Source organism: Chironomus tepperi, unplaced genomic scaffold (genome assembly GCF_022539635.2).
Source record: "Chironomus tepperi strain 1889 unplaced genomic scaffold, CSIRO-AGI_Ctep_v1 contig_445, whole genome shotgun sequence".
NCBI lineage: Eukaryota > Metazoa > Arthropoda > Insecta > Diptera > Chironomidae > Chironomus > Chironomus tepperi.
In genome coordinates, this window is record NW_027226567.1 from 6192978 (window position 1) to 6209478 (window position 16501).

General features: G+C 33.1%; 1 protein-coding gene across 2 annotated transcripts in view; it reads left to right on the forward strand.

Moving 5' to 3' along the window:
• sn (fascin domain-containing protein singed) overlaps positions 1 to 14950 on the forward strand; it is a 55973-nt gene extending 41023 nt beyond the window's left edge. For both annotated transcript variants that reach the window (XM_070650624.1, XM_070650625.1), the window contains exons 3-5: positions 11188 to 11602; positions 11659 to 12477; positions 12573 to 14950. In XM_070650624.1, the coding sequence (XP_070506725.1) occupies positions 11188 to 11602; positions 11659 to 12477; positions 12573 to 12660 (1322 nt within the window). In that variant the 3' untranslated portion in view covers positions 12661 to 14950. The remainder of the gene's footprint in view (positions 1 to 11187; positions 11603 to 11658; positions 12478 to 12572) is intronic.
• Positions 14951 to 16501: the final 1551 nt, after the last annotated feature.

Below are 16501 nucleotides of genomic sequence, written 5' to 3' on the forward strand. Positions count from 1 at the left end.
TGATTCCAAAAAATAAAAGAATGCTCAAATTAGCACATGACTTATGCAAATTCTCTCTTTTTGCATTTCTTTTATCAGCATCAATTTGCATCTCATTTTCAGCTACAAAATGCTCAATCAAAGGCAATTTTTTAACAGTTCAATTTGATAATCATTTCAATCATCATTATCGTTACAGTTAACGAGAAAATCAGCATAGTAAACTGGAGCTATGGTTCGTTAAGCTTGACTTGTTGTTTTTTATTGCGGTGTCCTTTAAACAAAGAGGGTTATGAATGGATGATGTGTTAAAGATTCTGAGAGATTGACAGACAATGATAGTGAATTATAGTAAGAAGATTTCATTGAAAATTCTGCAGTTTGATGTTTATTCTTTTCCATTTTTATGTCCATGTCAGTAACCGTTTGAGATTTTATTCTGACTAAGATTTTCTTAAAGATATACAAAGTTCTGCTTTTTGGAATGGGGCCAGTTGGATATTATGTAATGTCTGAATTAGTGAAGGCCAATCTGTATGCTGAGGCACTCTGGTGTGCTGCAAAATATTCCTGGAAATGCCATTATCCGTATGCCATGTGCGGTTTTAGTCGAGGCTTACCGACAAGGTGTAAAACGGGAAATAAATCGTTTACGACTGGATGTAGCAGCATAAACTATTCGTTGAACATTGTTGAATATACAAACGATTCATTCAGTGATGACGTCATATATTTAAGAAAATATGAGTCATTTAATTCTCTAAAAATGGTCGAGATATCTTATTGTCTTAGTTTCATTCTCTAGAATTTGTCGACGTTAAAAAGTCAGGAATCCACAATTTGTCGCTAGTTTTCAATCGATTTTCCTATAATCTCAATCTCGATGAAATTCCGAGAGCCAGAACGAAACTACAAGGGGAAGTCATGATCTCTGTCTCAAGAATCCTCAAGTTACAATCCACATCACTTATAAACAGCCCAAACGTCCCCCTTTTTTCGTTATTTAACACTCAATAAAATTTACTTCACAGTAATCATTTAGTGAAGCACTTTCAATTTCTTAAAATGCCTCGAAATGCTCAAGTGCCGACACTTAAGACTAATGACAAAAAAAAATGGAAATTTAGAGTGGAAAGAATCGTAATGAATAATCGATAGATTCCGTTGTAAATTGAACGTGAAAAAAGATAGATTTCGTGAAGTATGAAAAGAGGGTCGGAATTGCTTTTGCTACTGAATTTTGAGGAACGAGAGTCGTAACTTGCAAAGAATATCACCAAGTTAATCCAAAATAACATGCAGTATATACATCCAAACAGTTAGCTATAATCACTTTCTTATCGATTCAATAATGAAGTCTCAAAGTTCCTCCTTTCGTTTAACACGAAGACTAAAAGTCCTACAAAAATGAAAATGAGGTCGATAACTCTTTTTGCATGTCTCAAAATGTAATTAAATAAATATCGTGAATCACACATAATTATGACTTCATTTTCTGTTCGAAATTTACTTTCTTTGTTTTTTTCGTGTAATTTTCACAAAAAGCCATAAATTTTCCTTGCACTTCACTACTGTCAATTCTGCCTCTGCCTTGTCGTGTATTTCATTAATTTTGTTAATGAAATTTTAACATGCCAAGAGGCAGTGTACTCATAAATTTACAATCTTTGTCATAATTACACAAAAAAGTGCTGTATGTCAATTAGGAAGCGAAGCTGGATGGTATGAATGAATTTTAATCTGACAATTGTATGGTGGAATTCTCTTGAATTTGCGTTGGATGTGAATATTCGCACACATAAATTTTGATTCAATTAAGGTTTGAGGCTGGAATTGGGGAATAGAAATTGGGTGAAGTTTAGTGTGTGGCTGAATTGCCCGAGTGACATAAATGAGGAAGACTCAGCCAAGGAACTTTATATGCTCCGCTAAATAAATCCATGAGCTATTCAGATCATAGAGATCCAGAGCTGCGTTAAGACGTTTCTCGGCTAGTGACTGTTTAACAAGTGAAGCACCGAGTGAGCCAGACCACCGCACTCAGTAGACCTACAGTTTTAATTGGTGAGTCAAAATCTCTCCTTTGGTGACGCTACATCAACTTATTGAGAGCATCGTTTCCACTGCATATGATTCGTAAAAGGACAGGTGAAAAAGATTTTTCTGCCGAGTCTCGAACCCATGACCGCTTAGTACGAAACCAACCACCAACGCGCTATCTTGATTAGGCCATACCTCTTTTAATGACATCGAATAGAATCTGCCTAAAATTGACAGCCATATGTGTCGCTTGGGCAACCATGGCTGAATTAGTAGAAGTTATTGTTCGATATGTGCTCAGACTGATTTTGAGGTTTGGAATTTCCAATATACGAAATTTCATTTAAATTTTGCGAATTTCTATTTCATCCACAATTCTGAATTTCAGAGCTCATCCATTTCCCAAAATTCAACCTCAATTTCCAATTTATTTCCTTACAAACCCATAAACTAAGCATGCTTCTGCTTTACATTACTCAATCTTCAAGGAAAAACATCCACAATTTCTCTCTAATCGCTCCATTTATCACTTCACATACCTAAATCCTCAGTAAACTGTCAGAAACGAACTACAACTACTATAGACATCCATAAAAATAAGGATGAAACTTTTATTTCCGCTTGATAATCATTTTCAAGTAAATTATTATTTTTATGTCTTATCGCTTTTTCCAACAACTTTTTATGGAAATTACTTTTCTAGGAAAAAAAAGGAAAATATTTTTTTGTGCTGATTATTGAATCACGATTATCTATGTAAAAATTCACAACTTTATGGTTTGGAAGGAACTAATGACAATTTTATGTAATGGTGTAAATTTGATTACGATCAAAAAGTTTTTTATGCTGATTATTTCTAAATATAAATGGAAGTTTTGTGAATTATGGAAAAGGAAAATTGATTTTTGGGTCTAGATTGTCAATATGACATCAAAATCCAGCAACGAACAACCTTAATCAGTCTAATTTTAAAAAATCTCATAATCAATTACGATGGATTCATGCTTACCAAATATTCAATCAAAATCCTTCTTTATCTCATATCAAATCACATCAACTGCATAAGCCACCAATCTGAACAACCACACAAGTCTGAGAAGATCCTTCAAAACAAAGAATTCAACCTTTACATAAATAATAATAAGAAATGTAATCCCTTCACATATTTATAGACCATATTGACAGCGTGTGTGTGCGTTTGCCACATTGCAAAAAAAGACTTCAGAAAATAACAAAAGCAATCAAATCCATCTTAGCTACCTCCTGAACATAAGAAACAGAAAAAAAAATCTACTTGCACGTGGCATGTTTTTGTTATTTGTCGAGGATGGAATCTATTTACATTGATTATTAAGATGTTGAGGATGAATGGAATAAATTGATGCAATAGAAAATTATTCCTTACAAATTCCCTATTTTGGTGCTATAATGAGGGATGTAGAAAGTGGGATTGAATTTCTATTCATGAAGACAAGTCAAGCCATGTTTGGGAAGATTGAATAGACAACAAGATTTCATACCTCAATAGATTATAATAATTGCTGTTTCATGAATGAGTCATGTTGAGTGTCTTGTGAGTTGAGGTGGAGGTAGCTTGGTGGTGGAGTTGTTTTGTACTTTGGTACCTAATTATTGTGATACAGAGCAAGTCATAATCATGTGTTCGAGAATCAACAGAAGAAACTTGAATAGTGTCCTTTTTCGAATCATATGCAGTGGAAACGCAGCTCACAGCCTCCCTATGTAGGTTAAAGACAATAAGCTGATAAAAGCTTCATCAAAGGAGTGATGCCATTATAAACTGTAGGTCTACTGAGTATGCTGGTTTATCGCACCCTTGCTCCTTAAACAATCATTAGCCGCGAATCGCTCTAGCGCAGCTCTAATCCCTAGCGCAGCTCTAATCCCTAGCGCAGCTCTGATCCCTAGCGTAGCTCTGCTCTCTAGCAGCGCTCCTATTCCTGTCACAGCTCTGGATCTCAATGATCGCAATGGCTAAAGATTTCTTGTTTCTCGAATTCAATTATATCGAACAACTTAACAAGAAAATTCAAATTGAGCAAGCTTAAAAAGGAAAATTATTAAAATTTCCAATAGCCATTAAGGAAATGAATTGAATGGACATAAAGAAATTATAAATCTAATAAATAAAACTACACAAAAAAACATAAATATGATCATTAAAATCTACAACATAACCATCCAGTTTAATAAACGAGCGCAAGCAATTTAGTTCCCGTGATAAAAGAAATAATGCCTTTTTTTTGCATACAATTCCAAAGGTTAATTAGATATTTATTGCCTCCTTTTAATCATGCTGTATGTTATTATTATGGTTAATATCTCTTTTATGTTATCGTTAATCTAAAGAGAAATGAAGCAGGCATGCGGAGGAGAAAACTTTTTTTTGTTTTGTTTGTGGCTGTTGTTAATTTTTCATAGAAATTTTTGTTTCAATATTTACTTTGTCTGGATGTTATGGCATGGTTTGAATATTTGCCGATAACTTTAGAATTGCAAATAAATTTTGGATTTACCAAAATGTGCTGTAAACGTGTCAATTGGCAAATATTTGCATTTTGTGGGTTTTCTTCGGAACTAAATTTGTTTAATTAGTATTGCGGTGACAATTTTTGGGTGTATGAGAGAATTAGGCAGCTTTTAGTGAAATTTTCAAATTCTCGGCAAGCAACCGTTCACTTATTGGATTGAGGGAGGGGGAGAAGATGCCCTAACCAAACTGTCTGACCGAACGGCCCTGAATTGCTTTCTTTGTATAAGTTGATATCGGAAATGGTCGGTTGTAAGCCTTGTCATCTCTAATCTTATTGTTGAAGCATCACCCTTCCGACGAGGTGCTTTGGATAAGCTTTTACTCTATACTTAAATGCCACTCGGCACCTAGACATATAGCTCGATGGACAGCGATGTATTTAGCGATTTCAGAGAGAAGGTATACACTCAGTTTACACGGTCAGCTGCAGAGTCAGGCTACGGCTTCCCAATACCCCCATTAGACTTTAACATCCCCAATCCCCCTGTAAATTATCTTTAGCTCAACACAGATGCGCTTCCATTAATCTCAAATAAATTTCCCATCACACTCTTCCAACTCGCTTTCTTCTCTCTTCATTAAGCACTTCATGTGTGCGAATTATGCATTTTTTTGTGTACAATAGAAATTCAATAATAACTATGATCGTAATTATTATGCTGTACTCTGCAATTTATAATTTAAAAAATAATTTACATGCTGATTTTTATTTTTACTACAATGAAGCTTGATAATTAAATCAATTGCAATTTTCTTTTTATTAATTACTTTTTTTGTATCAACTACATGCTGCCTGTGTGGCTTGGCTTTTCATTGTTTGGATATAAATTGAATAATGTTTAGTTGGAATTAATATCCCGGGCAGTATAACTTTGTTTTTTGGGCGTCGCTATGTGTAGTGATTGAGCAGACTGGAATTTGAGGTATCGAGACATACTTACTGACTTACTACGCTAGTCGTTCAGATCAATTGAGATTTATGACCTCCCATATTGGTTTCCTAGCTTTGATTTTCTATTTCCACCGTGAGAAGGTGAGGTTGGTCCATAGTGAAGTTCAGCTAGGTCAGTACAACCACAGTCTGTGGTCGAGTGGTTAGGCAACAGACCGGATATCTGTATCACTTTTTTGAGAGTAAGTGGGTTCGATTCTCACCGGAGACTGGTCTCTCAATCATTATGTAGAGTGCTGTCGATATAGTAAGGATTCGCACAATGGTCAAGACATCACATTACGTTGATGCGTTGACGACAAAAGTAGGAGTGCCTTGTCTGCAACATTGACTCCGACTGTTTTCAATCTATTTTATTGCGAAAAATGGATTCCGCAGCATTTTGTACTAATCGGTAATGTTAATCAAATGGAATCAATAGTAAAACATACAACATTTTATGTGAATGATATTAAAAATAAAGAGAATAGGAAGAACAGCTATCAATTGCATTAAAATCAATGGGAAAATTTAAAATGATTATAATTTTTTATTGGCTGTTTTCAACATTCACACGATATAAAAATTTGCTTCAATTTAATTGTTACGATTGTTGTTGCCATTGATACCTGTGTTGATGTTAAACAGCATATGGCTGTTTCAATTAAATTAAAAAGATTTTCTTCCTGAGCTATTTGAAAAAGCATAAAAAATATCTTTTTATGGTCAGTAAAATTAATTTTCTTCTCATTCGATTATTGGCTTTGAACAGTCAAGTCTTTAGTTTAATATGAGGATTATAGTATTGACAATATTAATTACTATCGACCAAAATTAATTACCTAGTTATCTTGTTTTATTTTTCTTGTACATGAAATTATTGGCTTTTGAACAGAAGGTTTAAAAAACATTAATTGCTATTAACAAGTAGAAAACAGGACAATTACGAATTGGCAATGATAATTGAATATGTTTTTGCATTATTTGATAAGATAACGCTAATTGTGATTAATTATTGGTGTTTTGGGTAATAGAAAGTAGCAGAGCTTTTTGGGGAAATTTGGGTATTTCTGAATGAATAATTCAATATTGATTATGCACTTTCAAATGACCTTGAAATGTTTACAAGATGCTATCATTGGCAAGGTGTGCAAGACATGCAATTAATGGCTTTTCAGCGGCACACAGTTTAAACAGAACTGCACTAAGTTGAGGTATCGGTTTAAATCCGGCATCAAGCCGGCATCACTCTGGTCAGAATCCAAACCATTTCAGATCCATGCTGTCCTGAGGCCTGTTTTAGGATCGATTAATCGACTCAAACTGAATTTACTTCACTGGCGTACAGATCAGCTTGGATCAATGACTCGATTATCATCTTAAAACTGGCTAATTGCTACTCGTGACTTTTACTATTCGGGTTCTGCGTTTGATTTATATTAAATTCCATCTTTTAATTGCTTTTACCATTTTCTAAACTATTCCAACTTTCTGTAGTTTGCTCATTCTGCAATTGTATAACTTTATTGATCTCAACATGCTCCATTTACATAACCCAGTCGTCTTAGTCAACTTGATCATGCTGGTAAGATCCTATTGATCCACTCTAAATAGTAGGACGTTAATAAAGCAGTTGAACATGTTTCTATTCTTAGCTAAACGGCTACTTTTGCTACTTTCAATTTAAACTTAACAGAAGCTTGGAAGCAATCTACTTTGAAACTTTGTCACACAAAGTCCGACCTAGATTTTGCAAAAATTCATTCATAAAATCTAAAAATATCAATTTTTCATTTTAATATCAATGTTTAATTAGTTGACGATACGTGAAGAGCCTCATAATGTCCAAAATTCTTTTAATTGCTGTCCTAAATTTTCAAATTTTGTAATAATTCTATTTAATACTCAAAACATTATCATTAATTGCTGTTTGTACTCAATCTACAAAGTCACATCCCGATCATAAATCTCATTAACATTTAATTTCACTTCCAATAAATCTAATGACACAATTTATATGTCATATCACATTTGTAAAATTACTTCTAAGTAACCCGAATACGAAATTCAAAACTGTAAGCTTTGAACTCATTCGTAAAATCGGAAACAGCTTATTACTTTTCTCTTCCAAAAATGGCCATAACTTTTTTTTAATTAATTGCCTAAAAAACTTCACAGAAATGAAAGAATTTTTAATACCAAGCACAAAACAACAAAAAATAGCTGAAGGTTAATGTACATTTTGCTGAATAATAAATTCATTGTCTGGTATCAGTGAGCACAAATTGGCAATTCTTCTTGTTTTTTATATTTGCACGCTCATAGCAAAGTGAAACAACTTAATTAAAGAATAAATTGCAAAAAATTAAATTAAAAATACTTCTGAATTGATTGATTGTCGACATCAGGCTTTGTGCATGATATGTGGCGATTTTTTGAATGATTATATCATGAGCTTCACTTTATTTCCTTTTTTTATAAATATAAACATTGATTAAATATTTTTTTTCCCCACGATTCACAATCGATATGTTAATTGCTATGCATTGACTCACATTTATCACATGAAATAATATTTTTTAATTCCATTGTGATTTGATGATGGGAATTTAGTTGTTTGTTGAGTAATTGACAACATTTGGTTTATTTTTCTTTTTTTTTTGTGTATGTTTCATGGTTGATTGATTTTTATTTGTGATTCAACAAGATGAATAGAATCGTTCTTTATTTTACTACATAAATGAATTCGCAATAAATACATGTCAATTCATCTATCAATTGTCTTCGTTTTCATTGTTGTAAAAATATTTTATGTTCTAGTTCTTGAAAGTGAATGAGATGGTAATGTCGAAGTTTTGACATACTGTCTGTGAATTAAAGTTTTAGTCGTAGAAATGATTTACTCTGTTTTGATACACAATTTGGCAAATATATGTTATTACATTGCAAATGCAGATTGTATAAGAGCAGACCTTGAAGTCGACTCGGATTTTGTATCGAAAATCGACTCGATTTGACTAAAAAACTCAAATCGACTTAGAGCTCTTTTTAAGTGTATTCTAGTAAATTTGGAGTGTATGAGTGATCAGTTTAGCTCTAGATCATACTAGACAGTATGACCAACGTAACTCTAACGATATGCCTATATAATTATCCAGATCTAGACAATTAAATTGTATTGCAGTTCGGATTGTTGATTTTGCAGTTCGAAACAATTAATTTTGTGCATATATAATTAATAACACATTTCATTATTAGTAATATATTTAGGTTCACTTACTTACCTATTTCGCTAATCATTCAGAAAAATCATGACTTTCAGCCTTCTTCAGATAAAATCTAATTCTGACATTATCGCTGGTTTCCATCTGTCAATTTCCAAAGTGAAATACTGTCTCTATCGATAGCTTCTTTTTAAGAGTTCTCTAAGCATGTATAATCAAGATTCAAAATTTCTAATACATAACAATCATTGGAAAATGTATTGGTCATCTTCACTAGAAGCTGTGTTTCTTCATGATTCAATTCGAAAAGCTTCTGTTCTTGCTAAAGTTTAAATTTGCCCAAACATCGCCTTTAAGTTTTTCTTTGTAAATGGACAAATTTAAATCTTTGCCTTTAAATTTCCTTTAGAAAAGTCAAAAAATTGTCAATACAGACCCAATGCCTTTGTCAGAGACAAATCGATATCAACATTGATCAACATTGATCAGCATTGTTAAGAATATGCGTTCTAGAACCTTTTAACCCGCAATCTTCATCACTAGTTCCCTTTATGTTCTCGTGTGGAGAATTAGATCATGTGGATTGTACATGAATTGAAAATAAGAACAGAATTGAGTTTTGTGTTATAAAATTAAATTAAATATAAAAAGAGAGAACTTGAGAAAAATTCTCGATGATGATGCTGGATTTAAAATGAGATATTGAAGTTGTTGGTGTTTCCTGTATTATATCCTTATGTATGCTGATGGATGTAATTTGATAGGGTCATAGATTTCACGAAATGATTTAGAAAATTTTCTTCTTTCATGTTATTATGAAATTTCTGCTGGATGTGCTGAGTTTTGATGGATCTGATATCTTTTTTATGAGGCATAACTTTCTCAAGACATGCTAAGCATTGGACAGCGCTGAAAAATTTGATTAAGATAAGAATCTGTAAAATAATTGAACATCCGCGACATCCATAAGTGCTACAATTTAAAGTATGTCCACAATTTACATGCACAGCCTTCTAATTATCTCAGCTGATAAAGATCTATAAACTATCCGAAAGCTAATTAAGATTTACTTCAACAATTTTCACATTTTTTATTGTTTCGTCTGTGCTGTTCACTAATTCGTTGCTGTCAGATTCAGTTGAGTGAATTTATGTACATCAAAAGAAGCAATGTTTCTTCTTCTTGCGCGGTTACTTACTGGATTTTATTTTCCACTTCTTTTGGTCTCTTTCACTTTACCATTCTTAACACGGGAATTTGCTTATTAAGGCACAATTTTTTTTAAAAATCAACAACCATTTTTATGCTGTTCTTTTCAGCAATTATTGAATTATTTAAACGAAATATTCACAAAAGTCACGCTTGGGAAATAAAAAATTGTGTGCCAAATATTAAATTTCATTGTCCATCCATTCTATTGATTCATATTTATTTGTTGCTGTTAAAGCATGAATCATTCGCTTTTTTAGAGGCACTTTCTCAATTCAATAAATGCGTTTATGTATTCATGTTGCGTTGGGTATTGATTGTTGGGTTCATTATTTACATGACTCATTCGATGGTTCATTGACTATCGAGGGTTGATTTTCAATGTGTTTAACTGTTAGAGCATAGGAGGGCATTGATGTCGATATTATTGAATTAAGGAGTTTGGGAAATTGTTTATTCTTGGGAAATTTTGCAATAGTTTTCTATTGAATGTGTTTTGTGTGCCTTCAATCCCTTTTGATTGATGTCTGTTATTTGCAAGCTATTTGTGAATGAGTCTTGGACGTGTTAGAGCGTTAGAACTGTATGTGCTGGAGGATAAACATCCTGATTAGTAGCAGACAATGAGTAACGCTCACAAGCATGCTTGTCTAGTAGATTGAAGGTTAGCAAGCTCTAGAGAGCATGCTCTTTGCCTGTTAGTAGTTGCTACACTCTTAAATAGATTTGCATTAAATGATAGATTGGTCCATTTATATCATACGTCAAAGATCTGGTCAAAACTAGAGTTTGTCCAAAATTGAAGGCTTCAAACAAAATACGCAGACCTGCAGCCTTAGACGATCTATGAGGTGCAGCTCTAAACTGCATGAATGTCCACCTAAACTGCAGGAAATACAGACTTGCGGTTTTCTGCCGTACCATACTCAAAATTAATTATTGTTCCTCTAATTCCTTTGAATTTAAGAATAAAAGAATCGCAGATTCAAATCTACAAAACCAACAACTCTTTCATCCGCACAAGGCACAAACTCATTGACAATTCTAAGAATTTATGCACTTTAATCTTCCAGACTGCTACGTTGTATTTTTTAAACCATCCGAAAACTTCTTTTTCTTTACAATTGATTCTCCAGAATAATAATTACATGATTCATACAACTTCTTTCCGTGGCTAAACAACAAGCTATAGACATCAACAAATACCAAACGTGACAAACATTTTTAACATTATCTTTTCTTTATTCCAGGCATAATCTACTTGCGCTCACATTTGGGAAAATATTTATCAGTCGATCAATTCGGCAATGTTCTTTGCGAATCAGACGAACGCGATGCTGGAAGTCGATTCCAAATCAGCATCTCTGATAATGGCAAATGGGCACTACGTAATGAATCTCGTGGATATTATCTCGGTGGTAATCCAGAAAAATTGACATGTAGTGCAAAGGCACCGGGCTCAACTGAATATTGGTCAGTACATTTGGCTGCACGTCCACAAGTTAATTTACGCTCAGTTGGACGTAAACGATTTGCACATTTATCAGAGTCGCAAGATGAAATTCAAGTTGATTCAAATATTCCATGGGGCGAGGATACATTGTTTACACTCGAATTCAGAGCCGAAGAGGACGGAAAGTATGCATTGCATACTTGTAACAATAAGTAAGTGGATATTAATAATAATAAGCATGCAAATTGTAATTCTTGACCTTTTACAGATACTTGTGCTACACTGGCAAATTGGACACAAAATGCACAAAAGATTGTCTCTTTAGTGCTGAATATCATAGTGGACATTTAGCATTACGCGATACACATGGTACATACTTATCACCAATTGGATCCAAAGCTGTTCTCAAATCGCGCTCATCAACAGTTACCCGTGATGAATTATTTTCCCTTGAAGATTCATTGCCACAGGCATCATTCATTGCTGCATTAAATAATAAGTATGTATCAGTTAAGCAGGGCGTCGATGTTACGGCAAATCAAGATGAGATCGGTGAAAATGAAACATTTCAATTGGAATATGACTGGTCGGCACATCGTTGGGGCTTGAGAACAACACAGGACAAGTATTGGTGTCTCTCGACTGGTGGCGGTATTCAGGCAACTGGTATGCGTCGATGTGCTGATGCACTTTTTGAATTAGTCTGGCATGGTGATGGTGCCGTCTCGTTCCGTGCAAATAATGGAAAATTATTGGGTACTAAACGATCCGGCCACTTGTTCGCAACATCCGATACTGTTGAGGATATCACAAAGTTCTACTTCTATCTCATTAATCGTCCAATTTTGGTTCTTAAATGTGAGCAAGGTTTTGTTGGATATCGTGGTGCTGGAAATGTTAAATTAGAATGCAATAAAGCAATGTACGAGACAATCTTAGTTGAACGCGGTGATAAAGGAATGGTTCATTTCAAGGGACATAATGGCAAGTACTGGCGTATTGATGGCGAAGGCATTTCTGTTGATGGTGATGGTCCATCTGATGGATTTTATTTGGAATTACGTGAGCCTACACGCATCTCAATTAGGTAAGCATTATTTAGAGTCAATAGCAAGACTCATGGCTGTACAATAAGCTCCAAACCTAATCAATACAAATTCATTTCCATTCATCTCATTTCAGATCACAGAATGGTAAATATTTGGGTGCAACAAAGAACGGTGCATTCAAGTTAGTCGAAGGCGGTGCCGAAACACAATGGGAATACTAAATAGTCGATGACACATCCTGTGAAGAAAGCAAGAGGATTAAAAAATCTCTTGAAACTATTTACCGTGTAATGTGACAACACACTCACCTCATAAATGTTCATGGATATTGAATCATCACCATTATATTTTAAGACTTCCATATAAAAAACAAGAATTGTAATACACTCAGCTTTTGATACTAAAAAAAAATATTTAATTATTGATATTTTTTAAAGGAACTTGAAAAAAAAAAAGATAAAAAATTATTGGTATAACTTACACTATCGTAGATGTGTAATATCTATTAAGCAATTTCCAGCATATTCATCTTATATACATACATAAAAAAAATTAATTATATCAATTATTAATTCATTTTCTTTTTCGAATATCCAAAAAAGAATATCACTTAAACTTAAGTCTTTAAACTTTTTTTTTTTTTGACAAGATTTTGATTTGATGGGGAGTAGGAAGGTTGGAGGAGATTTGATGGTAGGTTATAAAGTTCATTGAATATTGAGATAAGACTAAATCTATGGTGTATATCCAGAGTTGCAAAATAGACACCAGTCATAGGCAAAAACCGTACAATTTCTTAATAATTTGTATGGTTTTTCTTACAAAACCTTACAAATTATCAATAAATTGTACGGTTTTTGTCATGTTTTGGAACTCTGTGTATATTTTATGGTATTCACTGTCTTTTTGTGAAAGCCTGAATAAGTTCATTAAGGATATCAACTTCCTGTATCTTAGAGAATAAACCATAGAAACTGAATCTTGAGGTCACCATAGTTAGGTTAACTACCAACTATCCATACCAGTGGTGGGCAACTTGTAAGCCACGGCACATTAGCATGTCCTCAAAAATTTTAGAAAAAACCATGAACCGTATGCAATGTGCGGTTTTGGTCGAGGCTTACCAACAAGATGTGCTGCAAAAAATTAAAGGTTGTACACCACTGGTCTCCACTAGCTGTAGTAGAGCCTCAATAAGTAGTATCTCAACCTGATGCCCAACCAACCCACCTAAAATATAGCATAATCATGTTCACAACAGCAAGCTCCATGCATTAAACAATAAACCCATCAATCCCCAACCTACCCTCCCCACAAATAAATTGGATAAATATTCTATTAGGAAATATTAAGAAAGTATTAATGCGACAATTAATTAAATGTTAAAAAGAACTTATGTTTTGTTCTTTTCTCTCTCTCTCAAAAAAAGTAATTTTCTGTAGAATATTGAATGGAAATAGTGAGATAAAATATGTGATTTGAAGTATAAGTTGAGAGAATTAAAAAAAAATTAAATGAGATGTTGAATGAGTTTATGATAATTAAAATTTAATTAAAAAATGTGGTTGATTACAATTAATTAATTATTTAAATAATGAATAATAAATATTAATTATGTAGACATTTTTTTTTCTGTAGTAAAAGTGCTTCATTTGCTTGAGAATTTACTTGAGAATATTGAAAAAATGTGTATCGATAGAAAATTTTGTAATAATAATTGTAGAATTAATCCTGAGTGGTGAGGTTGTGAGTGCAACAGTTGCGCTAGTGTTGTGTTTTTGTGTCGAGGTTTATTTGGAATCAATTTGAAACTAAATTGAGTCACACAACAGTTAATAACACAAACTCTTTTGTATCGCAACATTCACGCAACTGTCACACCACATAAAACAAATTTTTGGAATATTTTTGTCAATTTTCAAGAGTATCTCCCCATATCTAAATCATCACCATAAAGTCGTTAAATCGCGACTTGAGAAGCTCTCGAAAAAAATAAATTCTTGGCAAAGTCTATCCAAGGATATCCACTCAGGGATAATTCAAAATAACGGTATAATGAGTCAGAAAATTTATTTCTAATCTAATTGAATCATCTGATGATTGCTGCCAAAAAAAAATATTACACAAAACCATAATTTATGACATTTCTACACTCACTCGTCTATTCGTCCACATTTTTTTCTATATAAAAAATGCACTTTTGTAATTTTATACGGAGTGACTTTAAAAAAAAATTGATAAAAAAAATTATTTATTATGCTGATTATTATCATATGTGTGTCCTTCCATCCTTCCGGAGAATAAAGAATTGGAATTTTTTTTTATAAGTTAGTTAATTACATTTTTTGTAGATCAAAATATTGTCCCTATAAAGTCTAAGTTAAAAATCCCACTCATGCATGAGTATCTCATTCATTTATATTGTATAATCAAAAGAATTGGAAATTAATTGTAATATTATTTAACTTTATTTTGAAGTTTGTCACATGATAATTCATTAAAATACCCTAATTTAGTCATTTTTTGTCCTCTAATTATTGATATAAAAAGAATAAATTTGTCTTCTAAAAATTTAAAAATTGATAAATTCAATAAAAAGCTTATGAATTATAAAAATTATAAGGAATTTATGACTTAAATCAGTGATGGACAACCTGTGTGTCACGGCACATTTACTTATTTCCTTACTTTCACCTTTGTCTTGCCAAAAATGTTTGGAAATGCAATAAACCGCTTTTCTTGTGCGGTTTTGGTAGATGCTTACCACCCAAGATGTGCCGCGACACACAGTTTACCCACCACTACCTTAAAGCAAAACAGACTCCTGCCATAGGCAAAATCCATACAATTTCTTGATAATTTGTATAGTTTTTAAGAAACCATACAAATTGTACGGTTTTTGCCTGTGACCGGTGCCTGTTTTACAACTCTGCCTCAAAAGCAAAACAATATTTTGTTTACAGCCACATTGTAACTATACACGCCTAACAATTTGAAATGAAATCTTGATGAAATCATCGAAAAGCCACAAACGGATGACGTGAATCTGTGGATAAAGCCGTATAAATATTTAATGTCGATTGAGTGGTTAGGAACAAGAGCTGATGACTCAATTGTGCTGTTATCGAATCGTTTCTCAGATGTGGGCTGATTGTATTTGCTTGATATTGTGGTATTTTAAGAAGCTTTTGTTGCTTATTAGGGTTGACTTTTTTTCTAGTTCCATTAAAATAGGTAGACTGTCTAACAGCTTATTTGAAAGTATTTATAGCAGCGAATGTTAATGTTTCAGCAATTTACATTACAGTTCAATATCCTCAAGGCACTTTGCATGAAAATTTCATATTCCACATTGATGCTTGATATTTATTCGTTCTTCTAATTTCATTTATCCTCAATTTTTTCATCTGTTGAATATACTTTGAAAATAGAATAATCCGTGTGCAGCTGTGTGCTATTTAATCCATCAATGAATAAGGATAGCCATCTGATCATTTTTGTTTCAGGATAATTCCAATCAATGACTTTTTTTCATCATTCCGTGTGGACAAAAATGGTTTATGACTAGTTAAAGGCAAGTTAATGTTTAGTTAATGAGTTCAAGCGGGCATTTTGTTCTAACGGCAAACTCGGACATTTTGAAACTGTCTAGGGTCATGCTAATATCATTCATGAAAACGTAAAGAGAGTATACACATAAATGTGGTATATCCAAAAAAATTACAAATGTTCTCGTTCTTATCGAGTCAATTTAGCGCATTTTTGTCCCCGTAATTGATTATTAATCTGTTCCCGACCTACAAAACAAGATTCAGTTGGATCCAGTTCACTTCCAGAACCACAAAACAAAATCCAGTAGGATTCAGATAACTTCCAGACCTACAAAACGAGATCAAGTAGGATCCAAGTCAGGTACTCAAGGTTGTGTCCGATGAATAAATTTGCAAATGATTAGATTCTAAAATCATCGAATCTCTAGTCATCAATCCTAATTTTCACTGAAATCAGTCACTTTCCGTCATCTAACAAAGCACATGTTTGTTAGATAGCGTCACGTTTTCT